Consider the following 27,914-nt stretch of genomic DNA (forward strand, 5'->3'; position numbering starts at 1 on the left):
GGAATCAAGATTGCCAGGAGAAATATCAATCACCTCAGATATGCAGATGACACCACCCTTATGGCAGAAAGTGAAGAGGAACTCAAAAGCCTCTTGATGAAAGTGAAAGAGGAGAGTGAAAAAGTTGGCTTAAAGCTCAACATTCAGAAAACGAAGATCATGGCATCCGGTCCCATCACTTCATGGGAAACAGATGGAGAAACAGTGGAAACAGTGTCAGACTTTATTTTTGGGGGCTCCAAAATCAGTGCAGATGGTGACTGCGGCCATGAAATTAAAAGACGCTTACTCCTTGGAAGGAAAGTTATGACCAACCTAGATAGCATATTCAAAAGCAGAGACATTACTTTGCCAACAAAGGTCCAGCTAGTCAAGGCTATGGTTTTTCCTGTGGTCATGTGTGGATGTGAGAGTTGGACTGTGAAGAAGGCTGAGTGCCGAAGAATTGATGCTTTTGAACTGTGGTGTTGGAGAAGACTCTTGAGAGACCCTTGGACTCTGCAAGGAGATCCAACCAGTCCATTCTGAAGGAGATCAGCCCTGGGATTTCTTTGGAAGGAATGATGCTAAAGCTGAAGTTCCAGTACTTTGGCCACCTCATGCGAAGAGTTGACTCATTGGAAAAGACTCTGATGCTGGGAGGGATTGGGGGCAGGAGGAGAAGGGGACGACAGAGGATGAGATGCCTGGATGGCATCACTGACTTGATGGACGTGAGTCTGGGTGAACTCCGGGAGTTGGTGATGGACAGGGAGGCCTGGTGTGCTGCGATTTATGGGGTCGCAAAGAGTCGGACACAACTGAGTGACTGAACTGAACTGAACTGATGCTGCCAATTGGGCATCCCTGGTGGCTCAGTGTTAAGAATCTGCCTACAATGCAGGAGACTGATGTTCAATCCTTGGGGAGGGAAGATCCCCTGGAGTAGGAAATGGCAAACCATTCCAGTATTCTCACCTGGGGAAGTTTCATGGACAGAGGAGCCTGGTAGGCTACAGTCCATGGGGCTGCAAGAGATGGACACGACTTCTCAACTAAACCACCACCATGCTGCAAATTACCTATCTTCTCTGTGTCTCACTATAATTAATATAAAATGGAGAAGACAATAGAACCCACCACAGGAGTGCTCAAAGTATAAAATGGAGTAATACACGTAAAGAAGTTGACACAATGTTTGACACACAGTTATGAAAAAATAAGTATCAATTATAGAATCATCAGCATCACTATTACTATTATTATCATCCCATTACTACTATTTCTATTACTGCTACAATACAGAATCTTTAGTTAGGCATGCACTCAGGACCTCCACCATCTGCTTTTATGTAAACAGATATTATTTAATTAAGGCAGGAGAACATGTTAAAATAACTTTTTTTTAAAAGCTAGAATTTGATATAACAACACAAAATACAGTATTATGTTGGATGTAGCCTTTAACAGCTATATAAACAATGTCTTCAGAACTGATTAGATTTCTAGTGTGAGGAAAGAATTTTTAATTCAAATATTCTAGTTTATCTTGGAAAAAAAATACTAGAAATGCAGCAATGAAAATTTTCTACTAAAAAAGTACTCTTTTCCTTTGCAGTAGTCATCAAGCTCATAAACTGAAAATATGAAGAAACAGCAGAGCAGAATTTACCTAAAGGGTGATCAGCATAATCTGGTCTTTGAATATAACTTGGCACTGGCCTTGTTGGCATCTGAAAACAACAAAGAAGTTAGCTGGATCCGATTCAAATGTGAAAGTAACTTTCATTATTAAAATCTACTAACAATGCAAATAAAAGTGGGGGGATAAATACCAAATAAAAAAGTTCATTCATCTCATTTAAATGAAAAAAAAAAAAAGTTTTACAGGACATCTTAAATATCACAACATGTCTATTTCGTGAGGACTGAGCTTTACTTTCCTGGTGCTACTGTCATGCCCCTTCCCAGAACATGTAAGCGACAGAGAGAGTGCCAGAGGGCACTGAAGATCTGTGATTGCACACAGACAGGGGAGGCGCCTGTGTTGTTCCAAACAAATCCGTGAACCGAAGCAATAACGAAATGTTGTCTCGAAGTAAATGTGCACCGTTATGTTCCTGGTCATTATCTCTGGAAACTACGATTAAAGAGACTTTCTTACATTTTTCCAAATTTTAAAAATTAAAGATGTACTTCTTTAATAAAAAGACAACAGTAAAAAGAATTTAAATATTTCAGAATGACAAATTTCAACTTAAATCAATTCCGAGGTTAAGACTCTGAAGTCAGTCCGCCAAAAACACAGGAAGGAGCAAGAGGGGCAGAAAAGTCTTATCTAAATTAAAGTAGAACTATATCACAGTAAAAAAATTTTAGAATAGTAGTAATATATACTCCCATTATCCTGACCTAAAAATATCTATTCTACCTCATTTTTTTTTAATTAAGGAAGTCTTGATCCTTAATCTAAAATTTCTTCTGCTTCATGACTGGCAATTATCCCTACTAACTTGTAAACAACATACCATGAAAGCTAAAAAGCTAGAATGTAACCTTAATCCTAAGCACATGATTCAGAATCGGAATACAAATTATAAGAACCATTTTTAGGAAACTGAAAATTATGAAGACTGGTTTAAAAAAATATTAAATTTTTATTACCTTATTTACTCACCAGTGGATAATGGGGTCTGAGTTTTCCAGTATATCGATAACCTGCCCATGGATCAGTATTGATATCACCTTCTACAGTCCAGGAAGACACTTCTCGCTTGGCCTTTTCATCTTCTGGGAGATGGACGGATGAATTAGAGAAAGAAATGCCTCAGCACTCAAGCCACTAAGCAGCAGCATATTTTTAACAATCACATACTTGAAAGCCAAGCCAAAGAGCCCAGGCACAAAATCAAGCAAACTTCCACCTTAACCTGAATCCCCAAAATACTATGTTCTTGCTCTATCCACAACCCTCTGCCTCCTGAAAGATCTAAGTGTCTTGGGAGAAAAAGCCCAAACTAAACATATTATCAGTTTTTACACAATGTTGAATAGGAACAGCACGTGGTCAAACTCCTTTTCTCAAATAAATGCTAAATGCATTCTCTCTACAATGTCAATTTACAGGAAGCCTGTTTTTTGAAATATAAAACATGAGCCTAGTCAAAACTTCCCAGCTGAGGGCAGACATTATGAAATGGGTTCCATGCTTTTACTAAAAGAACAGATTCTAAATAATCCCCAAGCAAATTTAAAGTTTAAAAAAAAAAAAACAACTTCTCACTTAGCTGATGACAGACTGTCAAGTAAACATTTTTAGTTGCTTTGAAAATTTTATGAGTATCGTCTGCTTTTTTTCAGGAAGGAGGTAACAGAAGGAAGAACTATATTAAATTAAAGTAGAACTATATCACAGTAAAAAAATTTTAGAAAAGTAGTAATATGTAAGGGAGTAATAGAAGGGAGTAGGAAAAGGCAAAGATAAGGGGAGGGAATAATCAATCAAAAGTTACTGAAAATTCATTAGAAATATAAGAACCAAAGACCCCAGGTTAGTTAATAAACCCAGGTTAGTTAATAATATATAATGCTGCATTAACTGAAATGCACCTAAAATCTTTTTCACACAGAACATACCCTCAATGGTATCTGAGCACACTGCTCTATCTACAAACTAAAATAGAACTACTAACCTGAGACTTTAAACAGCAGGAATTCAAATCCCTCCCACACCAAGTAACAGCCTATATACTTCTCAATGCATACCAATCTTTTCCTTTTAAAAGTCAGGCTTCAAATAATTTTAGGGAAAAAACTCCCCTTTAAGTGATCTATCTAAAATACAAAATGGGAGAATAGATATTTTAAGCCAAAGAGGAATGGTGAAATGAGTGAAGGTGGTCAAAAGGTACAAAAATCCAGTCATGTGGTCAGTCAGTCCTGGGAATATAATGTACAGCATGGTGACTAAAGTTATCAACAACAACAGAGAAAGATAATCTAGTCTCATTTTCTCATTTTACAGATGAAGGAACGGGGGAATTTTGGTTCACATGGGCAGAGAAATGTGGAAATGCTGCTTACTAGTAGAGTATTCTCTCCACAAAGCACGTGGTCAACTTAGGCGTGAAAGACCCTTGATGTGCAATTGACAAGAATGTAAAAATACAACCAATCCATTCACATTATTTTGGAAGAAAATATAATTATAATAGTACATATGAAGTAAAAGAATAGAAAAGAATAAGAAGAGAAAAGAGAAAGAAAAGCTCTACTACGCTACTGAATTTTAGGTATTTTTCTCCCCTATGAAGCTCAAGAAAGCCTCTGTGAATGCTAATGTCAATAGGAAAGCTGTTTTTCATTCCAGGACAAAAATGGACTCTATTCATTGCCACTGGGGTTAAACATTATAGTGACGTGAAAGTAAAGTCGTTCAGTTGTGTCCAACTCTTAGCGACCCCATGGACTGTAGCCCACTAGGCTCCTCCATCCATGGAATTTTCCAGACAAGAGTACTGCAGTGGGTTGCCATTTCTTTCTCCAGAGGATCTTCCTGACCCAGGGATCGAACCCAGGTCTCCTGCACTGCAGACAAACACTTTACCGTCAGAGCCACCAGGGAAGCCCCCAAACATTATAGAAAATAGTTTTAAATGCAGGCCTGATAACCTGCTTTGGCTGTGATAGCACCAAGTGCTTCTGTCTGAATTATGAAACTCAAGAATAATTTTCACCAGAAATATAGCACAGAATAGCAATCAAGATGCAGGCTTTCTGCTTTAACATATTCCAAGGGAGAATGCAGGGAAAAGGAAGGATGTAAAACCTTTCAAAGCTTCCTACTGATCTGGATTCTGAACTGTCCACAATCAATTTTCAAGAGAATTCAAAGCAGACCTCAAACAAGCATTATAACCCAAAAGCTAGCTAGACAAGAATGACATATGGCAAGTTCTTTTCTAATCTCTAGGTGTAATTTACTTAGGGAAAGTCATTCTTCCAAAATAAATTAAACTATTTAAGGATAAATTTGATCTAAGCCCCTAAGTCCTAGACACGTAACAGAAATCCAATAAACAGAAATTGGACTGGGGGTTGGTAACAAAATTGCACATTAACTGCTCTTCTCACAAAGACTGTGAAAGCATAGGCCAGCAAAAAAAACACCTGTAAGTTGTCTCTCAAACATCACCATGCAACAGGGCCAGGTAAGCTGCAGGTGGTGTCGGAGAGAACCCGATTCGTACAAGGTCAGATCTCAAGTATTACACATCACATTCTTCTTTCTCTAAAACACGTGGCCTCCTCCAGTCAGATTTCACAAAAAACTGCCCGTATCTAAGCTCTGCCTGGGACAGAATTTTCTGACCACAATCCTGACTCAGTTCTCCTGATAAATGGCTGCTGAGCACTTACTAATTACTGCCCATTTAACCCTCACAAGAAACCCATGATTTCGGTAGTTTGGAGGTGAGGCTTAGGGTAATCCATGCTCACAAAGCTTGCTGCAACCAGTTCTGAAATATTACCTAACCTCTTCCCTGTACAATCCAAAACTCAAGCACACTAGCTTGGAAGGGCAGAAGAGTAGAAGAAAAAGTATTATTTAGAGGTGGTTGGTTTGTTCTGGCTGTGCCACGTGGCTTGTGGGGATCTTAGTTCCCCAGCCAGGGACTGAACATCAGCCACGGCAGCGAAAGCACTGTGTCCAGCTGGACCACCAGAGAATTCCCATAGAGATGCTCTTTTTTTAAGTGAGTTTTTATACCACATTTTTGGCTATTCAAAAGACACTTGTCAAACACATCCACCTTTTTACTTTAGGAAAATCGGCGACAAAGAAAGTGTGTTAGTGGTAAGTGTAAAAGTATATACTAATACAGTATTGAGATGTGAAGTGCTACAACTTACACAGATCAGACCAAAGGCAAATGCTAATACTACGTAAACTCTGGCAGTAGGTATGCATAGGAAAAATGCACTCAAGCATCAGCATTAAAGCCATTGTAACATCAGGCTTTCCAAGATGTTACAGCCAAGTGGTCTTCTTCCCTAGGACACAAGAAAAATAAATGTTGCTCTTTAACTCACATTTGGAACTTTCCTAAGGCCTCATTAACTTCTGCAACCAAGAAAACTCCTCCAAGTCCTAACTATTTCATTAGCGAACTCCAGCAAACATTTTCTGAAGAAATAATACCAATACTACACAACCTTTTCCAGAAAAAAGAAGGGGAGGAGACATTTCCCATTTTATGAGCCCAGGATTACTCTAATGCCAGATCCAGTCAAAGATATAAAAGCAAATTACAGACCATTATGCCACATGAACATAAATACGACTCAGTCATCTTTAATTAGAGATCAGTACACAGAACTATTTGCTATGTTATCTCACTATTATTTCTTGGACTAAGGAGCTATCTTTTAAGCCGCTCTGGTTGCTTCCCAGCCCAACCCTAGCTCTTATTTCTTTTTTCCCCTATTCCCTTTCTCAATACTCTCCTTAGCTCTGGAGATCATGTTTCCCCACACCATCCCCTCCTCTAAGACTGTCACCCACTATGGTTATTAGGGTGTGAAAAATACAGGACTGGCCACCTGAGGGCTGACTCTACCCAACACCACCCAAAGGGACCAAGAATATTAGGCTCACCCAGTGAACCTAATCCCATCAGATCCAAGAGGGCACAATCTGAAACACGGCATCATACTAAACTCCAGAGATGTACATAAAACACAAGTAGTTTCAGTCCAATACAGTAAAAATTACTTCGGGAACACCAGCTGTTTAACTGTCTTGTAGTATAAGTCATAATAAAATAGTCCTATCTTCAGAAACCCAATACTGAAGAAACAAGCACACTTCACTGAGCTGGTAAACACTTGGAGAAGAGACTCATTTCAAGTTCTTTTAGTAGCATACTCTTTCACCTCAATCCTTCAGTTCCCTATGCTTTACGTTCCTGGGTGCCTGCGAGCACGCTAGGTTCTCACTCATGTCCGACTCTTTGTGACCCCATGGACTGTAGCTCACCAGGCTTCTCTGTCCACGGGATTCTTAAGGCAAGAATACTGGAGTGGGTTGCCATGCCTTCCTCCAGAAGTTCCTGGGTAATAAATGTTAATAATTGGCTCAAAGAGCTCTAAAATTACCTAACACATCTGATGCACAGTATTTAAAGTATGAGTAAATAAAATAAAGTGGCATATTTAAACCTATCTCTACCCTTTGAGGTAACAAATCCTGTCATTTATGTTTTTTTAAACTCATTTACTCACAATCACTTTTCCTCATCTCTAACCATATTTCCTCCCACAATAGCCTTAGCACTTCCACTAAATGCAGACTTCACTTTCTATAACCACAGAATGTCTTTTTAAATTTTTATTTCCTTTTCCTTCAAATGGTGGTTAAATTGATCTCAATGAGATTTTGAAGGTATATAAATATAAAACAATCTACCAAACTTTACTAAATCAGCAAATTCCTTAAAAATATAAAGTAGATGAACTAAAAATACCAAAATCAGTTAAGTTGAAAAAGAAACCTTATACCAAGAACCATGTACCATCTGCCAGTCCTTCATCCATGAGGATGGCAATGCTATAAGAACAAAAAGCCCTTGTCAATTTTCAAGTAATTGTGATGAGTTGTCTTGAGCTAGCCACCCTAAAGGCTTAAATTTATAGGATGAGTTGCCAAAGCAGGAAAGATGACTTGAATCAGTGATAGATCAGTGTGGCTGACAGCAATAGCTAAAAAAGTAGCCAATAGTTTCACTTTGTGGTGTTTCACAAAGGAACTTCAAAAAAGAAAATTAAACATCAGGCTACAGGTAATAACATTAAAACACCAAAAAAAACAAAGTGATACAATTCTGAGTTAGACAAAGCAATTGAAATGGACACTACACAAAAACAAAAGCAATCTGATTAAATGGAGCTCCTGCGCCCCTGCCTGCAACACGCAAATGCTTGAAGTACAGGACAGAGTGGGCGCCAGATGCCAAGATCAGGACATTCTCTGGTACTGGTCAAGCCAATCCAACTATCGTAGCAACCATCTCGTGTTTTCATGGTACATATGCAATAAAACATTAACAAAGGTATTACTCAGTCACATTTTACTTACATGATTGAACACCACAAAGCACAAAATTGCCCTAATTCTAGCTTCTGGGATTATATACTGTCAGAACATTCAAATACACACTTACAGAGGTGTAAGAATTCTTGTCTACTGCAAGAAGTCACTTCTATGAAAAACAGTATAGAGATGTGTAACTTTACTTACTTGCTTTCTTATGCAGTAACTTGTGAGTTGCCCAACTTCCTTTAAAACATTCCTAAAAAGAACAAACATGAAAATCAGTGTCACCTTCCTTAACTGGAAACATTTTAGTCATTGTTATATTTCAATTTTATGTTACCAAATTATTTTGAAGTATTTGAAAAGAACCCTGAACCAATGGAGCAATCACACACTGCTGCTGCTGCTGCTGCTGCTGCTGAAGTCGCTTCAGTCGTGTCCAACTCTGTGTGACCCAACCCCATAGACGGCAGCCCACCAGGCTCCCCCATCCCTGGGATTCTCCAGGCAAGAACACTGGAGTGGGTTGCCATTTCCTACTCCAAAGCATGAAAGTGAAAAGTGAAAGTGAAAACGCTCAGTCATATCCAACTCTTAGCGACCCCATGGACTACAGCCTACCAGGCTCCTCTGTCCATGGGATAGTCCAGACAAGAGTACTGGAGTGGGGTGCCATTGCCTTCTCTGAATCACACACTAGGAGGAAAAAAAAATGAGGAAAAATTTACATATTCCTCCATGATTTATAGTAGTTTGATACCCAGTTCATCATCTATCACTATTATGTTAGTATATCCCAACACAGATAAGAATTTTTAAAATGAATTTTATGTTCTACAGACAATGCAGTAGTTTTAAATGCTTGTTCAGGGCTATATATAATATCTTATATGTCCAAATATTCAAATGCAGTTTAAGACTGGAAACTGAACATCTTTAATGTTTAATGATACCATCTAGGCTGAGTATTCATTTCACTGTATCAATTCCTATAGTGCAATACTTGACTTTTTCAGACCACTGAATCCTTTGAGAATCTTGGGAAAGTAACCATTCTTCTCCACAGGAAAAAATATATCTATGCACATATAATGTACAGAGTGCCCTGCAGGTATAACATGCACTGTATATTGATACTGGAGAAGGAAATGGATGAATGAATGGACGTGTGTGCATATGTTTATATGTACACAGGTGCTGGGCATTCAGTAGTAAACAATACAGGTCCATTGGAGGCAAATATTACATGGCTAATTACACGATTAAATACATAGTTTAATCCTAAGGAAGCCTACGGGCTTCCTTGATGGCGCAGATGGTAAAAAATCTGTCTGTAACACAGGAAACCCAGGTTCGCTCCCTGGGTCCGGAAAATCTCCTGGAGGAGGAAATGGTGACCCACTCCAGTATTCTTGTCTGGACACTTCCGTGGACAGAGGAGCCTGGTGGGCTACAGTCCATGGGGTCACAGAGAGTCAGACACAACTGAGCGACTAACACTTTCACTTTCCTAAGTCCTAAGGGCTAAAAAGTAAAATACACAGAAGAGGTAGAACACAAGAACTAAATACAGAGGCAGGGGTCAGATCACACTGAAGAGTCTGCTCTATTCTAATGATAACGGAAGCCATGAAAGGGTTTTAAACAAAAGAACAACCTGATAACTTGGTTATGCATCCCTGATCTCCATCAACAAAACCAAAATTAAAACTCCTATTAGTACACAGAATGGTTCTGAAGAATTCCAAAACACTGGCTTTTAATACAGGCAATCCTTGCTATGCATAGTAGTATAGAACCATTAAAAACCATTGTACAATCTGTAACCATAAAAAGCAACCTTCAAAATCAACCAGAAAATTGTTTCATGATCTTTAAAACTTTTTGCCAAAACATTAAAAACTCTCTTACTCTAGGTTATAATATACAGGAAACTTGAAAAATTTGTTTAGTATACTGTAATTTAAAACATTAGATATGTTGAAAATTAGAGTATTTTACTTTTTTATTCAAAAACTTATCAGATGTACGGCAGAAACCAAGACAATACTGTAAAACATTATCTTTCAATTAAAAATAAATAAGATGTTGAAAAAAAACTGATCAGGACTAATCTAAACTTGTGTGCCTTCTTCTCACTGAATAACTCAGCAGATGGAGTGAGCATCTTTTTCATGCTTGGTATACTTTCTAGGTTTGCAACAGCTTCCAAATTGTATTCTTTGTACTTTCAATACCTCTGAGAGTTCCTTTAATGTAAAGTTTTTATTGATGTTCCTTCCCTGAAGACATTATTGATTCCTTTCATCACAATCATTTTCCTCATTTATAATAACCAGCCTGTTTCTGAGTTCCTCTGACTGCATGCCTAGAGTCTCTAGAATGGTGGGCATTCATTCGGTCAACATCCCCACAGCCAGCTATTTCTTCTACAATTCCATTTATGTTCCACTTAGGTTTCACATCCAGCAGTAACACCTAGCGTTTCTTTGTTGCATTTTCCTCTTAGCCAATTCCTTCTTTCAAATGATTCATTTTTGTAAAGTGTCATATAAGTTTATCACTGGAGAACAAGAAAGCTAGGCAACTACAGGCTCTGCTGTCTACAAGAGAACCAAGTGACAGATGCCCAGGGACCAATCACTGACAGGCTTTGAAAAAAGTAGAGGGGCCAGTCGCTCACTAATCAAGATGCAGGGCTGTGATTTCCAAGGTCATCTGAGGAATGAATAGCTAGCGGTAAAGTCTCATGTACTTCACCTCATTACCTGTGTGGTTGGGAGACTGGTTTTAACTAATCTGTGGTAACTAAATTTATGCACATCAAAATTACAAAATAAGATCTTCCTTTATATAATTGGCAACCTGATACAACCTATTTATAAAGCTTTTCTAAATAGGTTATGTGAACAAAATACTTTTGCCTCACCCAGCATCTTTTTTTACCCTCACAGAAGCTGACGCATATTTCCTTAAATAAAATAACATCTCTATCCCAACTGATTCAATTTAGAGAACACAGAAGTTTACATACCAATTTAAATCAAGAAAGGGAGGGGGAAAGAACATCAGAGAGGAGAGGTAAAAGAAGCATTTAAAATGTTACAAAAAATCCACCGCCTGCTTATTACTAAGGATAATACATACTTCATAAAGGGCTTATAAGTAGGAACAACTTAAAACTCACATGACTTTCTAAACTAAGTTTCAGGCAATGGCAAAAATCATGGACTTTGAGGTCAGACCTGTACCTTAGCTTGATCACTTATAAGTTGTACAACATAGAGGAAAAAATCTTAATATCTTTAAGCCCCACTTTCCTCAACTGTAACGTAGGGAAAACTGTGTAAAAATGTGTGGTCAATAACAAGTGCTCAATTCTAATTATTATCCATTTTATTATTTTTAAAAGCAATTTAAATTTGGAATTTGAAAAGATGGTACACCTATATACCTTCAATGTGTGCATCAACCCTGCCCTGAATTCTTAGCTGATGAAAACTTACGGCCATTAGGCAGCTAGTGATGACTGTGGGCTTTGTAGCTAATGAGCATCACCATTCCGGCTTCCCTCATGGCTCAGTCGGTAAAGAATCCGCCCACAGTACGGGAGACCTGGGTTTGACCCTGGATTGGGAAGATTCCCTGGAGGAGGGCATGGCAACCCACTCCAGTCTTCTTGCCTGGAGAATCCCAGGAGGAGGCTGGCGGGCTACAGTCCATGGGGTCTCAGAGTCAGAAACAACTGAGAGACTAGGTACAGCCCAGCACCACTGTTCAGGGAACCTGCACATCACAGAAGGGGTCCAAGAGTGGGAACAACCTCAAGTTTGAACAGACTTTCCGGCCAAAGCAGCAAAGAACACCAAGAACAACAAACAGCGTGCCAGTTCAAGGGGTGTGAGCACAACCTGTGACTAACCTTGGGCAGAGTTATACGCTATGCAGATGCAAAAGCAAATAGGAAGGCAGGTTTGGGTTTGTTTTGTTTTGTTTTTTTAAATTTAAAAAACACTGAGCTTGGGAACTCCCTGGTGGTCCAGTGGTTAGGACTCAGCGCTTTCACCGCCGTGGGTCAGGTTCCATTCCTGGCCAGGGATCTAAGATCCCACCAGCTAGGCGGCATGGCCACAGAATAGCACTGAGCAGAGACATCAGGAGCCACGCTGCAAAGGAGACAAAAGTCAGACTCATGGACTTCGTGGAGTTCGGAGGAACCACTGAGCTGGCGATGAGTTTACCATCCTCCCCCACCCAAATCACCAGGAGTAACATGGAGGTGAGCACCAGGGCACACAGAGTGGTCCAGAAGCCTTCCAATTCTGGCTCAAGGAACAGAAAAGGCAACCCCTAGTGCTCAGAGTACAGCCCACCTTCTCTTCTCGTCCCTGTCCTCTCACACCCGAAACCCCAAGTGAACCCAACACATGAGAGTTTAGGAACCAAAGTGCTGAGCAGGAGGTATCTCTTTCATCAGTAAAGCTGCAGTCCAGACAGGATGGGGCCAAACCCCTTTACTTTCTTCTGTCTGTGTCCTCCTGTCATTTGGCCCAGACAAAGGCACAGTTGTGACATACAGCAAAGGTAGGTACCTACAACCCCAGCTTTCTGGCCAGAGGACCAAAAACGAGAATTCCCAAGGAAGGAGCTCCCTAAAATGACCCCATCACGTTGTTCATAATATGAACTACTGATGTGTGTGAGAACAGAACTAGCAGAGACCATCATTCAGGTCTCAGGGACAGATGTGAATGGCGCTGCAGAGGCTTTGAAAACTGCACGGACACTGGAACCAAAGAAGGCAGGTCAGGACTTGCAGGCTGAACCTAACCAGATGAGTTAGTGGCCAGCTAAAACTCAAAATATCAACATTCTCCACAAGATTTAAACAAGACTCGAGATTTCATAATATGCAAAACTTCCCACAGGATACAATCTAAAATTATCCAGCATATAAAGAACCAAGACAATCTCAATTTATAAGGGAAGTGAGTCAACAGACACCAGTGCTAAGCTGACACCAATGTTGGCATTAACTGACAGAATTTAAAGCAGCTATTATTAAAACGCTCCAACAATCAACCAAAAACACTCTTATACCAATGGGAAAAAAGAAAATATTCCCAAAGATACACAGAAAAACCAAATGAAAATTATAAAACAGAAAAATACAATAGCCAAGCTTCCCTGGTGGCTAAGCTGATGAAGAATCTGCCTGCAATGCAGGAGACCTGGGTTCCGTCCCTGGGTTGGGAAGATACCCTGGAGGAGGGAAAGGCTACCCACTCCAGTATTCTTGCCTGAAGAATTCCATGGATAGAGGAGCCTGGCAGGCTACAGCCCAAGGGGTTACCAACAAAGAGTCAGACCCAACTGACTAAGCACAGCAGCAGCATCCAGTAGCATAATGGAGATGACAGGAAAAATTCAGTGAACTTAAAAGACCAAAGGAACTATCCCATTTGAACACAGAAAAGATTAAAAAAATAATAAAAATAAAAAACAGAGCCTCAGGACCAGTATGACAATAACAAAGAAAATTACTAAGGATAAAGAGGAAAATTACGTAATGATTTTTTTAAAAGGTCAAATAACTAAGATGATATAACAGTTTAAATTGTATATATCCACAGAGCTTCAAAATACATAAAGCAGAAGGTAACATAAGTGCAAGATGAAACAAAAATCCACAATACGGTTGGAAACAAAAATCAGCCACCACTCATAATAAAAACTCTCAGTAAAATAGAAGAGAATTTCCTCAGCTTGATAAAGATTATCTACAAAACGTCTACAGGTTACAGCAAGCCCCCTATATACAAACAAGTTCGTTCCAAGAGCAGGTTTGTGAGTCCAATAGTTAGCGCAAGCACCCAATTAACACAATCAGCTATGCAGTCCTGTACTGTAATAGGATTATAATACTTTTCACACAAATAATACATAAAAAAAAAAAAACAAAAAATGCAAAAAAATCATTTCTAATCTTATAGCACAGTACCTTGAAAAGTACAGTAGTACAGAACAACAGCTGGCACACAGGGGCGGGCACTGAGTAAACGCGCAACAAGAGTTACTGACAAGGAGGCAGCGGCGGCGAGAGACCGCAGAGCGGAACGGTCGCCAGCAGCAGCACGGAGGGAAGCTGCAATTTCACTCATGCTTGACACGGATGGCACAGGTTCTGGCTCCTTGATGTTTTCAGTTCTATCTACTCTCTTAAAACTACAATCCAGCAATGTCTAGGCAGTATCTCTTTTTTTTCCTATCACAGACAAGCCGGAACACTGGACGGCATTTTGCAACCTTCACGTACCGTTCTTCGTTTGGGTCCTATGCCTCAAAAACTAACAGCGCCTCCTCAAATAAAGAAAATCCCCTTGCCATTTCCCATGTTGTGAATCTCTTTGGTTCTTCAATTACTTCTTCCTCTTGTCTCTCTTGGTCCTTTCTCTGGGCCTCCGATTCCATCAGGTCTTCATTAGTAATCTCCTGATGTTGCATGGCAACAGTACTTTACAGTAAAGTAAACAAAAGCACAGCCTCGTGTGGAGGACGCATGTGACAACCAGACACATGAATTTAAACACAACTGGACGTGCAAACATACGTTCATATCTTTTAAAGTTTGCAACTCTCCAAGGTTCGTATGTAGGGGGACTTACTACACAGAAAGCTAAGTGAATGGAGTTGTACAAGGAAGGAAAAGTAATTATACCGTAACAATAATACATAATACTTATGTAGAGCCTACTATGTGCTAGTCACTATTCCAACTACTTCACATATGTTAAGTCCTAAGAATCCTATGAAGTAGATACTATATATACAGTACTCATTTTACTGATGAGAAAAGTTGAGCCACACTAAATGACCTACCTGCCCAAGGTCACACAACTATTAAGTGGCAAGTAGACTACATGACTCAAAACCACTTTACAAGTCAGAAGAGAGCCACATGGCATGTGAGGAGTATAACTGCCAAACTCTCTTCCTCCATCACAGGAAACCTAGTGACAAGGCCTAAACCAAATAATCGAGACAGAGAAATACACCATGTCTTTTAGAGATATGGAATTGAATGCCAAAATAATCAGTTTAAAGTGGTGGAAAGAAAACCAAATTCTGGGGATATAACGTACAACACGATGAGTATAGCTAACAATATTGTATATTTGAAAGTTGTTTAAAAAGTTCTCATCACAAGGGAAAAAAACTGAAACTGTGAGGTGATGAACAATAACTGAACTTATTGTAGTAACTGTTTCACAAAGTATACAATATCTAATTATTATGTTGTATACCTTAATGGGCTCCCCTAGTGGCTCAGTAGTAAAAAGAATCCGCCTGCCAATGCAGAGGACCTGGGTTCAATCCCTGGGTTGGGAAGATCCCCTGGAGAAGGATATGGCAACCCACTCCAGTAAGAATCCCATGGACAGAGGAGCCTGGCGGGTTACAGTCCATGGGGTCACAAAGAGTCGGACACGACTTAGTGACTGTACAACAATACCTTAAACTTATTCAATGTTCTGTCGATTTCTCAGTAACAATTGAAAAACTAACACCAGGTTAAGAGATACCTGGTATTAGAATATTTGTTTCTAAGCCATATGCATGTGTTTTCAAGAATCAAAGCCATATTGAATACATAATAACTGGCATAATCTCTAAAATGTCCAGTGCACATATATTTAAGTTCCTTTTCTACAGCCAGTATTTTAAGCTGAATGCCGTTTTCCAGCTGCAGGAAGATTCTCTCTAAAAGACAAATTGTTTTCTGAGTTAAGGCATCTTGTCACTTAAAGTAGATTTAAACCAATTAATACAGCATTAAGGCAATGTGTTTATACTTTCTGCTCACAGTGTGACCAACTGGACAGCCTGCTCTTTGCTCCACAACTGGGTATCCCCCCAGTGGCCAAAATACACAGCTCGTCTCTTTCAACCTCTTCCTGGGGGACGTCACCTTATGGTGAACAAGGCTTGTCAGGCAAGCATCAGCAAAGACAATCATGTTATTCCTTCTTTTCTCATCAATCTCACATCCTTCCTAATGTTGTCGTTCTTGTGACTCACCTCTTACAGTGGGCACATCTAAACATTCAGCATTATTTGTTGACTATTCCAAGTTTCTCCATTCAGAAGGTAATGTTATTTACAACATGACAACATCCAAAAATTCAATCATCAAATCTTCTTGAATTTTAAATAAACAAAGAATTTTTTATTCTAATTGCAAATGCATACCATCTGGAGTGTATCAGAGTAGGTGCCAAGTTTTTCTTTTTACCCCTACTGATCACAGAACTCTTGTAAAAAGAAATCTAGAACTCTTTAGTATTTAAACAGAAAAAGAGGGGCTCTGACTGGGACAGGAGCAGGAGGTGGTACCACTCTGACCTATGCCCAATTTCATACATATCTTATCTTTCAAAGCAATTAAGCTTCAATAATCAGATGCCTTCCTCCTCTCCATTCAAATCATACTTTCCTTCAAGAGTTCAGAAGATAACAACAAATGATTTTAAATACAACGTTTTCTGTAAAACTCCTCCTGTTCCCCAGTGAGAAATGACACATCCTCTAAACCCTTTAGCATGTACTGCCTCTACAATTCAATTAATAATCTATTTCATGGTGATCTCTCTTAATTTGATTCTCTAATAAACTGTGAACCAACTAAAAGCAATGTAAGTTTTTTAAAGGAACCATATTTCAAAATGATTCTCCTTGATTGTCACTTCATACTGGGGAAAGTAAAAAGCCCAAGATGATGTGCAAAGACCAACAGTTAAGTTTTGGTTCCCACCTTAAGTATTCATGGTAAACTATTTTCTTTTCATATCTACTCTAAAAAGTCACAGCTATGGAAAAACTGCCAAGATTTAGAAATAACCCTCCTTGATTCTATTTCGGGGCGGGGGGGTGGGGATTAACAAGATTATCAACTTACTCCTAAAAAAGCAGAACATGTTTTACATTTTTCAGACTACCTGGTGTTCTAAAGCTTACAGTGCACTGGATCAATGTCAAACCATGTCAATTTCTCTCCCAATTAAAATTTCAATGTAGCTATCATCAACCATTAATAAACATGCTGAAATTCATCACATTCACTGAAAAGCAGCTATTCAAATAAATAGCCCTGTATTTTCCTCAGAGGATTTCAGAGTGTTTTGTACTTGGTTTGTGAGACCTACATCAAATCCCACCTTTTTAATAAGAGGACTAATAGGATTATTCTCATTAAATAAACTGAGGAACTGTCTCACAAAACAGCTTACCTAGCTAAAGATTTGTATTTCAAAATATATGAATATTTGAGGAAATGAAGGAATCAAAGTATTCATAATAAATACTTCTCAGGACACCCGCCATCCTCTTACTTGCTGAGGCCATGAAGTAACAAGGGCACAGTCTTCAAGACCCCTGACAGCATCAAGTACATTCTGTGCCTCCTAGTAACTCTTGAAGACTGAACACTGTTCCTTCCTTATACCACAATCTCATTCTTCTCCCATTTCTTTACCTGACTAGGACCACTCAAAACCCGTGAGTGACTTATTCTCCACACCATGAAGAATCAACCTCTGACTCTTACCTGAGCAACCTTTCCTTCCTTATCTCTGAAAAATGTACCAACAACCTAACTAAACTAGGATGAGAGTTCCCCCAGAGAATACCACACTGTCCTTTCCCTTGCACGACCTCGTCTATCTGTTCCTGACACTCATATTCACATCTTGTCCTCACAAGTTTTAACCTATCCCTTCAGTCTGTTACAAATGCTACCTTCATAAAGTGTCCACACCATACCTCATCCCACCCCATGCCTAACAACAGGGCACATGTATTTATTCAGCACTTCTTTGACAGCGCTTTGTCTCACTACCCTGCTTTCCACCTATTTCACTGCACCAAAGCACTGGCTACAGAGTACCTACTAAAACTAGAATGGTTAAGTTTTTACCCCACTTTTTCTTAACACCAAGAGATATCTACCAAGTTGTAGGAGCTGATATGGGGTAATACGGTTCTCAGTCCTGAACAGGTCCTCGAATCACCTGGAAAATGTTTCTTTTAAAATACTCATGCTGTTCTCCACAAGTTAAGCAGAACAGTGGTTATCAGGGCTGCGTGGAGCAAGCAAAAGAGAGCTGTTTAATGAGCTGTTTCAGTTCTGCAAGATTAAAGAAGTTCTTGAGATATGTTCTACAACAATGCAAATATAATAAACACCACTGAAAAGTACCCATAAAAATGGTTAGGATAGTAACGTCTCTATGTGTTCTTTACCTGTAGAAAAAAGAAATTCATTTTTAAATAAGTTAAGTTACAAAGCTGTATGTTATACAAAACAATGATTCTGGTTTTGTTTCAAAAACATAAAAACAACAAGTAACACATGAATGCTGACCGTATGCCAAGCACTGATTTAGGCAGTACTATATGCACCGTTAATCCTCACAACTCTACAGGGTAGATTCTATTATTTCCTATTTAACAGATGAGAAAACTGAAGCACAGAAAAATTAACACGTTAAAAAAAGCCCACACAGCTCATTAATGGCAAAGCTAGGTTTTAAATGCAGGCTCTCTTGAGACAGTTTCCATGCTCTTAACCTCTATGTAATAAATATATAAAAGTCTGAAAAGATAATAAACCAAACTGTAACACATTCTTAGGATACAATCATGACACAGCTTTTACTTTAAACACTTCTGTTTTAAATTTATGCAAAGATCATGCACTGCTTTTTATAACAAAAAAACAAATGGAGGTATTTACATTTAAAAAAAATATACTCAGTGGAATACAAAGTCTCTGGCCCTGCTAACAATCATTTTATTTCCTTGTATTTCTGTACTCAGACTCTTCACCACTGCAAGGCTGTGGTTACTTGCTGTAACACACATGCCTCAGCTTGCTCCTACTTCCATAAACATCCTTCCCCTGGAGAGAATGTCCTCTCCTCCTTGCTAACAGATACCTTTTTACTTACCTTTTTATTTATTTTTTCCAGTGTACCCAAATCCATTTCTTAACCTCTCCTGCAGAAGGCCTTCTAGGACCTTATCTATACCATTTTGCACCTTTTTATTACGCTGCTTTGAAAAACTGCCCATTAGCAGTTTTATTTGTGTCCTCCAGAGCCATCAGCACACTTTCTTGAAGATCTCAGTACCTTTCTTCTCGAGGCAGGGACTCCAGGCAGTGGCTCAGTATGGAGCATACTGAGCAGGCAGAACTAGATTTCTAAAGACATTCCTACCAGAAACAAGGGCTCATTGGAGACAGGCTGGATTCCAGATCTGGGACAGGGAAGCTGCAAGGTAAACCTTGTTTGTCTTGGGCCAGAGAGCTAGGGAACAATCAGAAACTATTGGAGGAAGGTCAAAAGGACACAGAATCCACTGTCCTTCAAAGGCGCTATGGTAGGTAGTTAATTACAAAGTGAAAAACAGCATACAGTGAGCAGGCAGCACCTCCTAACCAAGCGATCACATTTAGGAGCGCCTCCTCATGTGACAGAATATGAAGCACACAGCATCACTCACGAGTCCTGTCAAGTGAATCCTGACAGAACAGACAGGGGATAAAAGAACAACTTAGAGACACTACGAGGAAATAATCAGATAACCAAGAACGTGTGCACTCTGTTAGACAACTGACTAGTCTCTTCAAAAAGCCAACATCATGAAAATAAAGATGAAAGGACTGTTCTATACTAAGAAATGTAACAATCACACGCTACTTGTGAGCTTTGAAAGGATCTTGGTTCCAAAATTAACCAAGAACACAACTACTGAAGATGTTCAGGAGATAACTGATAAATTCAAATAGGATTGACTATTAGGAAATATTAGGGAATTCTTGGCAATATTCTTACAGGTAATCATGGTACTGTATTAATAAGTAAGAAAGAATATCCCTGTCATTAGAAGATACATGCTGAAGATGGTTACATGTAACCATGTAATGAATGGGTAAGGTGTCATGTTGTCTGTGACTCAAAAATTTTCAACTAATACATATACAAATGCAATACACATAAGAACTCATAAATAAAGCAATTAGAGCAAAATATGTAGGTGACGGTATACTGCAATTAGTTATAAGACTCTTCTTTAAACTTTTCTATGTTTGAAAATCATCACAGTAAAAAGCTAGGGATACTCAATCAAGTTATAAAATAATTAAAAGAAAAAAATTCCTTGTCTATACTTTCACTTAGCACCTCCAGGTCATTTAACTTTTTTTTTTTTTAAGTACTTCCTGTCCATACAAGTAACCTCTTGGCCTCTTGAGGACAGTAAATTTTAGCAGGTTTGCAGATGCAAAAATAGCCCAACAAATGTTGTTATTCATAAGTAACACAACAGGCAAAATCCAAAAATGTCTATTAATGTCAAGTCCTAGATAGGATATGGAACAATATAAAGTTTCTCCTAATGGGAGAATAAGCACAATCACACTGGAAAAAATTCTGGCTCAGTCAAAACATAGCTGAATGCATACATAACCCATGACCCAAGAACTTTTCCCCTGGTTGTATACCCAAGAGAAACTCTTGCACATAGGCATCAGGAGCTAAGTACAAGAATGTTTAGAGTAGTACTGTTTATAATAGTAAAAACCTAGAACAACCCAAATTTCCATCAACAAAGGAATGAATAAACTGATACATTAATTCACAAATACTATACAGCAATGAAAATGAAAGAACGAGAGCGACACGCAACAAGGGTGAATCTCAAGAACAGAATATAAAGCAAGCAAGTTGCAGAAGAATACGTGCAATGATTTATAAAACTTTCAGAAACATCAAAACGAAACAATGCGTATCTAAGGAATCAAATACATGGAAAAGCAAATGAATGATAAAGGCAGCTCAGAACAGGGAGTACCTCTAGGGTGAGAGACACATAGGTGCTTTCTGGTTTTACTTGCTTCATTAATATATTCTTTTTAATAATTCAGGTGGTTAAATACAGATGCATTTACTGTACCATGTTTCTTTAGATACTGTGGTTGACTTACTGTTAGTTTTTTATTCTATTCAACATCTAATAAAAACAAATGAGTTTTAAAAAAAAAAGTACAGATCCTGATTTTAAGGTACTTAAGAACCTCAATTCAAAAGCAATATTAAATCACATAATACCTCCATTTCTATTTTCCTCTACATTTTAGTAGTGAACTATGCAAGGTTATCAGTATTCAAATAGTTAAGCCCATCACTAGTACCCGTTAGTGAAATAATCAGTAAGAAAATAAATGCCCAGTCAGAGAGGGGGGGAAGAAGTCATGTTACATCTAAAACCTAATGGCATTTACAACTTACCTATTTTACTAAATGATCTGAGCTCATGGCTTGATTGATAAGGCAGGGCAACCTTCAGAATCTGATGCAAAGGGCTGCCCCTTTGCACCTTTTATCAAGGCAGGAACAATTAATACAAGTTCTCAACAGAGATGGAAACATCTCTGTTGCCTGCCACTTTATGATAAGAAAATTGCTAAAGTCACAAAATCTCACTTATACCCTACCCACTCTTGAGAGGCCTGAGCCTATGACCTAGACAAAGGCCACAGTAGCAGACCCCATGACAGGGATTTTAGGAATGCCTTCCAACAGACACCACAGAGCTCTGGTATATCAGGAAGAAGTCCCCACTGAACCTGGCTATAAAACAGACAGATTACTGGGGGGGGGGGAAAAAAAACAGAACTTTTAAAAAAGAATAGTCAGAACACCTTAACATGAGACCTATCCTCTTAATAATTTTAAGTGTCGATATAGGTACAATGCTAAAGAACAGATCTCTAGAGCTTATCCATCTGCAGGACTGAACTTAAATGCCTATTGATTACTAACTCCCTATTTCCCCCTTCACCCATTCCACTCTTTGAGCCTATGAATTTAAACAATTTCAGGTACCTCGTGTTAAGTGTAGTCACTTTTGATGATTGGCTAATTTCTCTTGGCACAAAGTCCTCCAGATTCATTCATGTTGTGGCACACTGCAAAATTCCCTTCTTTGTTAAAACTGCCTAGTATTCCATTATATGTTTATGCCACATTATATTTACCCATTTATATATCCATGTTGTTTCCACAACTTAGCTACTGTGAAGAGTGCACAAAAAGAAAAATCATTTGCAATGAACAGTTGAGAGGACATTTCAGAGGTCCCTGTCCCACGTTCAACTATTGCAGCTAAATACACACACTGAGAAAGGCGGACCTAGCTTACTGGGTGTGTTAAACTGTTCTTTATTCAAAGTCAGACCCAAGGCTGATATCAATCAAAGGAAAAAAAAAAAAGATTTACAATTGTTGAGCTGACCAAGCATGAATAAGCACATGCTTCATGTTAAAACTGAGTCAAGAAAGGTTCAAGATCAAGCAGAGAGGATGGCTATACCTATATTTTGTTTCATTAGAACTTTAACATGGAGAGAGATCTCAACGGTTGCTCTATAGCACATTCCTGCCCATGTTACATCTACTAAATGGATTTCCTATTAATACCAGGGACAACTCCTCATTTATACAGGAGTCACCACGCTACTGCTTCTCCCTCCTATCTAGAGCTGGGTATGTGTTTAGCCACAGGCTTATGTGTTTGTCATCCCCACCAAATTAACTAAGACCAAACTAAATATTGTGCAAGTATGCCAAACCTGAAAAAGACTCACCAAAAAAAAAGGAAGAAAAAAATAAGTGACTAACACTTCTGTCACAAACTATATGAACAGTATAAGCTCATATCTACTTCCAATAGCCCTTCAATCTCTAAAACAGTAACTCAGAGTTAAAGATTGGTTAAACTTTTGATTATCTACCAACCAAATGATGTTTGCTTTTTACAAGTTCTACAATAAAAATATAATTCATGCCAAGACTCCAACATAAGCATTTATAATACAAGCATGTCAGTTAAAGGAGATCTCCACCAGGAGGTTCTCAAACTATTAATAATCCATTAACTACACTGTGAGAACTACCAGCACCTCAAGGTGGGTTCAATCCTTGGTTTATATACCAGCCCCACCATTACTCTATACTCTCAAGTAATCAAAATGATTTAAAATTTCACAAGAACGTTTACTGCAAAACAGTTAAACAGCAGCTAAAAAATTAAAAAGAGAGTAAATTCAACCATACATGAGTAAATACAGGACAGTACATCTATCACATAAAATATTATTCAGCCATTACAAAGGATAATGTAAATGGAGCCATTATACACATTCCAAATGTATTACTTAAGACATAAAAGAGAGAAAATTCCCTAAGATTATGTATATGATCAAGCCATTTTGATAAAAATGCATACAAGTATACGCACATGAGTGTATGTAGGAATACATAAATGTAAGACTACCCATCAAAAGACTTACAGAAATTATCACCAAGCAACCTTTCACCTGTATTTTCTAATTTTTCTACAATAAAAGTTATTTTTAAGGAAAAAAAATCACAACTAGATATTGCTATCTTACAGCAGTATCTAGAAATAGTGTGAGGTAATGTAAGGAATTTTAAGAAAATCCCTAGGAATGTCAGGAACTTTGTTATCAAAGGAGAAAGTGTTTTAAAGGACAGGGCTACATTTCAAAGACCTACATATTGGAAGTGCAAATCTTTCCTCACTTTTCCACTCCAACATACGAGATGCCCACCCACTCATTTTCTTACTGAAGATCCAGGCAGTCACTTTACATGGCCACTACTTCTGTGAAAGAACCTATTCCAAGAATTTGTGCAAAACGTTCATAACAAATAAGACTCCTCCTCAAACATTTTAAACCTTCCTTATGGCTAGCTACAATGGTAGTAGACATAAGGCATGTGCAACAACACTATTTACTGAACACAGTGTTGAGGCGCTTTGCACGCTCTTATTCACCTTCACCTCAACTATAAGGAGGGTGCATCATTAGCGCTCTCTTATAAAACAGGACACAACCTACTCAAAGACATGGTCGCAAAAAACCCAGGTAAGACTCCAAACCCAGGCTTCTTCCTTTTAAGTGCTTACGCATTATGAAGGGCTGCAAATCACTCAGGTGCTTCTCTGCAGATCCTTTAAACTACAGTCAAGATAGTATCTGCCCTGGGGTGTTCACTAAGGGCCTGACTGCTCTTTGCCTTTCCTTCTCAGGCCTAATGACCATTTTTCTTTCATTTAATGAACTGAGTGCTTACTGTGTACAAGGTACTTACGAGAAATACAAAAATGAGTACAGCACAGCCTCCATCCTCAAAAAACTCTTACAAACTCTTTGGGACTATGAGTAAACTACTAAGCTACTATTAAACCTAGTCAACTACTACTGAATAAGACGGATACAGCTATAAAGAAATACCATGAAACATCACAAACTCCTGTAAAGCTTGATTTCAAGTGAAATAGGTTTTACTCATTAAAATACAAAAAACCGTCTTAAAATTAAGCATCTTAAGTAAAGACATTCCTATCTTCTTAAGCACAAATACAGTATAACGATAAAAAGAGCTAACATTGATTAAATGTATTGCTACGCTAGGTGTTTCATTAATACATACAAACCCTGAGGTTGGTACTATTCAAAGCCCCATTTTAAAGGCTGTAATGGGACCTCCCTGGTGGTACAGTGGATGAGAATCCACCTGCGAATGCACAAGAAATGGGTTCTGTCCCTGGTCCAGGAAGATTCCAAAAGCCACAGAGCAGCTAAGCCCAGTGCACAACTACTGAGTCTGTGTTCTAGGGCCCAGGAGCCGCAACTACTAAAGCCTGGGTGCGCTAAACCCAGTGCTCTGCAACTAGAGAAGCCACTGCAATGAGATGCCCACTTGCTGTAACTACAGAAAGCTGCTGCGCAGCAACAAAGACCCAGCAAACAAAAATAATATAATTAATGTTAAAAAATGAAAGGTTGTAACAAAAAACAAAGATTACCTGCCTAAAGCACACAGCTAGTAAGTAACAGAACTGTGATTCAGTTGTGGCAGTTTACTTCTTTATTCTGGCTTCCCTGGTGGCTCAGACGGGTAAAGCATCTGCCTACAATGTGGGACAGCCGTGTTCAATCCCTGGGTTGGGAAGATCCCCTGGAGGAGGAAATGGCAACCTACTCCAGTATTCTTGCCTGGAAAATTCCATGGACAGAGGTGCCTGGGGGGTTGCAGTCTATGGGGTCCCAGAGTCGGACACAACTGAGCATGCATGAATGCACCTCTTTATTCTGCCTTTTGACTCAAGCATTTATTGACCTCCTATTACACGCAGAGCATTGTGTTGAGAAATGAGGAGAGGGCAGTGAGAGTTTATTCATGATGCTCACCTTCTGACTGAAAGACAGATAAACAAAAATCAAATGATCAGACTGTATAAAATGTTATAAAGGAAATAAGGTGGTGTGACAGGATAACCAGAAAAGACTTACTTCTGTTCTTATAGTTTTGTTCACAGTTTATTCCCAAAGACGAGCTGGTCAGACAATCAGCCTGGGGACCACAGAAGCAAGGAGAAAAGACTGACCACTGCTAGTGAAGATGATCAGAGAAGTGGCAAGGAGAAGCCCCAATTTCATCATAAATGTGGAAACTGGCTTAGTGATTGAACAAGGTCTCAAGCTGGGACTGAAAGAACATCTATGATTTCAGAAGACAGGTGATATTCCGTGTAAAGGAACAAGTATAAATACAGACTCTGGTTAAAGCAAGAGAATAAAGCTGGACTCAGAAGAGGTGCCCTAACTATGGGGCTAGAATCCTGCAAGTAATGGCAATTCTATTCATTATAGGTGGGGGAGAAGCACAGTCAGATCGCTATGCTAGAGGAAAAATAACTTTTGCATGAAAGGTTTTGTTCCTTCGATTTGTGTGTGTGTGTGTGAGTGTGTGTGAGTGTTTACTTGCAAGGTGGGAAACTACAATAGAGAAATGAACTAAGAGAAACTGGTGAGAAATTTTAAAAACTGACTAAAGGAGGAAGCAACAGGAATGAAGAGAGAGAGCTTCAAGCATCAGTCAGGATATATTCAACTACAGGCATAACAATGGAACAAGAAATATACCTGCAGAATCCAACATGAAATACCTACTGTACTAAATATACCCTGCATGTTTTCACAAATGTGTTGGCATGTTCCCAAAAACCCCAATGAGCCAATGTCCTTTCTACTAAATAATACATGCCTAGGAGAGTATCACCTATCCTTGATGAGTATAGTTTCACAGCATCTTTTCAGAATCTCAACAAGTGTCTGTACATATTATTTCATGTAACATTATAAAACGACAACTAAATTTAAGCAAAACGTAAAACACCACATTATTCTACTCAGAGTACATGATTTTCAAAAACAAATTACTGGATTTTTTTTTTTAAAGTCCAGGTCCCACACAGGCCTCAACAAATCACAGAATTTAAAAATTATTTTAAAGAAACAAAAGGACTCAGACCAGGTTCAGCATGTTGAGAAGTCCCAGTGCTATTTTTAGAAAGAGCAACACTTCTCCAAGTGTAACTTTTTCCAAATGATACTAACAAGGTCAAGGATCATATCCTATCTGAAAACAAGTCCTAATACAACATTGCTAGGATCTTTTACAACAACTTATCTTACAAGTGCTGGATCTCCGGGATTTTATTTACATCTTCATTTCACATACAGCTTTATGTTTACACATTTATATTTGAAAGTTATATTTGTGCTTACTGTTCATGTATGTTTTCCTTCTATTCATTTGTGTATATATACGCATACATATGTGCTACGCTCTACTGCCAGCCTTAAAAAATACTGCCTTTGTTTTATTAAGATTTCACATTCGTTGGATACTTTGGGTCTCAGAACAACCTTGTGAAATACATTAGTAAAAACTTCATCTTCCCGTCTGGACAGTGGTGGGACTGGAGCTCAGATAGATACTCCTGACTAGTTCAAGATCTCAGTCAATGGCAAGGACAGGGCCCTGTCGGTGCCTTTAGACTCGTTGTGCATGCTCTCCTCCCCGCAGGACACTACCAATTTCGTACTTGAATATTCCCGTGCCTCTCTTCAACAAAACTGGATTGTAACGAAAACCCGTACAAATGCCGCCAGGCCAAAACTCTGAGCGTCTAAATGCAGCCGGAACACTAGGGCTCTTCAGTAAACAAACACCAGCACACGTTTCAGTCCGGACACCATTCAATGCTGGCTTTGCTCCACTGCACAAAACTTATTAAAATACGGCCTTAAAGCATAATCCTTAATGGAACTGTCTTTTTCGCTCAGTGGGAAGTTCAGTTAATCTGAGGTGACTCATATTGTTACCTTACGGTTTTGTAAATCAATAATTCTGAGTGCCAAAGGAAAAGAATGAATTACACAGCTCCCTCTCCATCCGCAACTCCAAAGTTGCTTAAGTGTCAATGTGCGGTAGTAAAACCTAGGGACAGAGGTAGGTGGGGCTGGAGCTAGCATTGCCCGTCTCGGCGCCCCCACCGTCCCAGGTATCCCTTCTCCAAGCCCAGCGGGTCTCTTCGATCCCCAATCCCGTAGGACCACAGTGACTACCCGGCCCCGCAGCCCCCACCGACCAAGACCAGAGCCCCGCCGGGAGCTGCAGCTGTGGCGACTCGCACAGCCAGGGCTGGCCCCTTCCCCGGCGATCCCACCTGTCCCGCGTAGCCCGCACACCTGGCAGCCCCCGCCTGGTCAGAAGATGCGCGTCGAGAACTGGCTCCTAAACGCGGCGCCCTTGGGCGGTCGGGAGACCCGGGGCAACTCCGCTTCCGCCCCCAGCCCACAAGGCAGCACGCCCGGCCCGCGCCCCCACCCCCGCGGGCGCCC

At 39.3% G+C, this 27,914-nt stretch overlaps 1 protein-coding gene and 1 non-coding gene across 2 annotated transcripts in view; one reads left to right on the forward strand and one right to left on the reverse strand.

Annotated features, from left to right (window-relative positions):
• The window catches only part of METAP1 (methionyl aminopeptidase 1), a 50,358-nt gene that overhangs the window by 21,729 nt on the left and 715 nt on the right, over window positions 1–27,914 (reverse strand). The window contains exons 3-5 of the mRNA XM_010848349.1: window positions 8,279–8,330; window positions 2,657–2,769; window positions 1,652–1,712 (exon numbers count right to left, since the gene is read on the reverse strand). Coding sequence (XP_010846651.1) covers window positions 1,652–1,712; window positions 2,657–2,769; window positions 8,279–8,330 — 226 coding nt within the window. The remainder of the gene's footprint in view (window positions 1–1,651; window positions 1,713–2,656; window positions 2,770–8,278; window positions 8,331–27,914) is intronic.
• On the forward strand, window positions 12,103–12,174 carry TRNAE-UUC. Its single transcript has one exon. It is a non-coding gene; the product is annotated as a tRNA-Glu (tRNA).

This window comes from Bison bison, unplaced genomic scaffold (assembly GCF_000754665.1).
Source record: "Bison bison bison isolate TAMUID 2011002044 unplaced genomic scaffold, Bison_UMD1.0 scf7180017864263, whole genome shotgun sequence".
Taxonomy (NCBI): domain Eukaryota; kingdom Metazoa; phylum Chordata; class Mammalia; order Artiodactyla; family Bovidae; genus Bison; species Bison bison.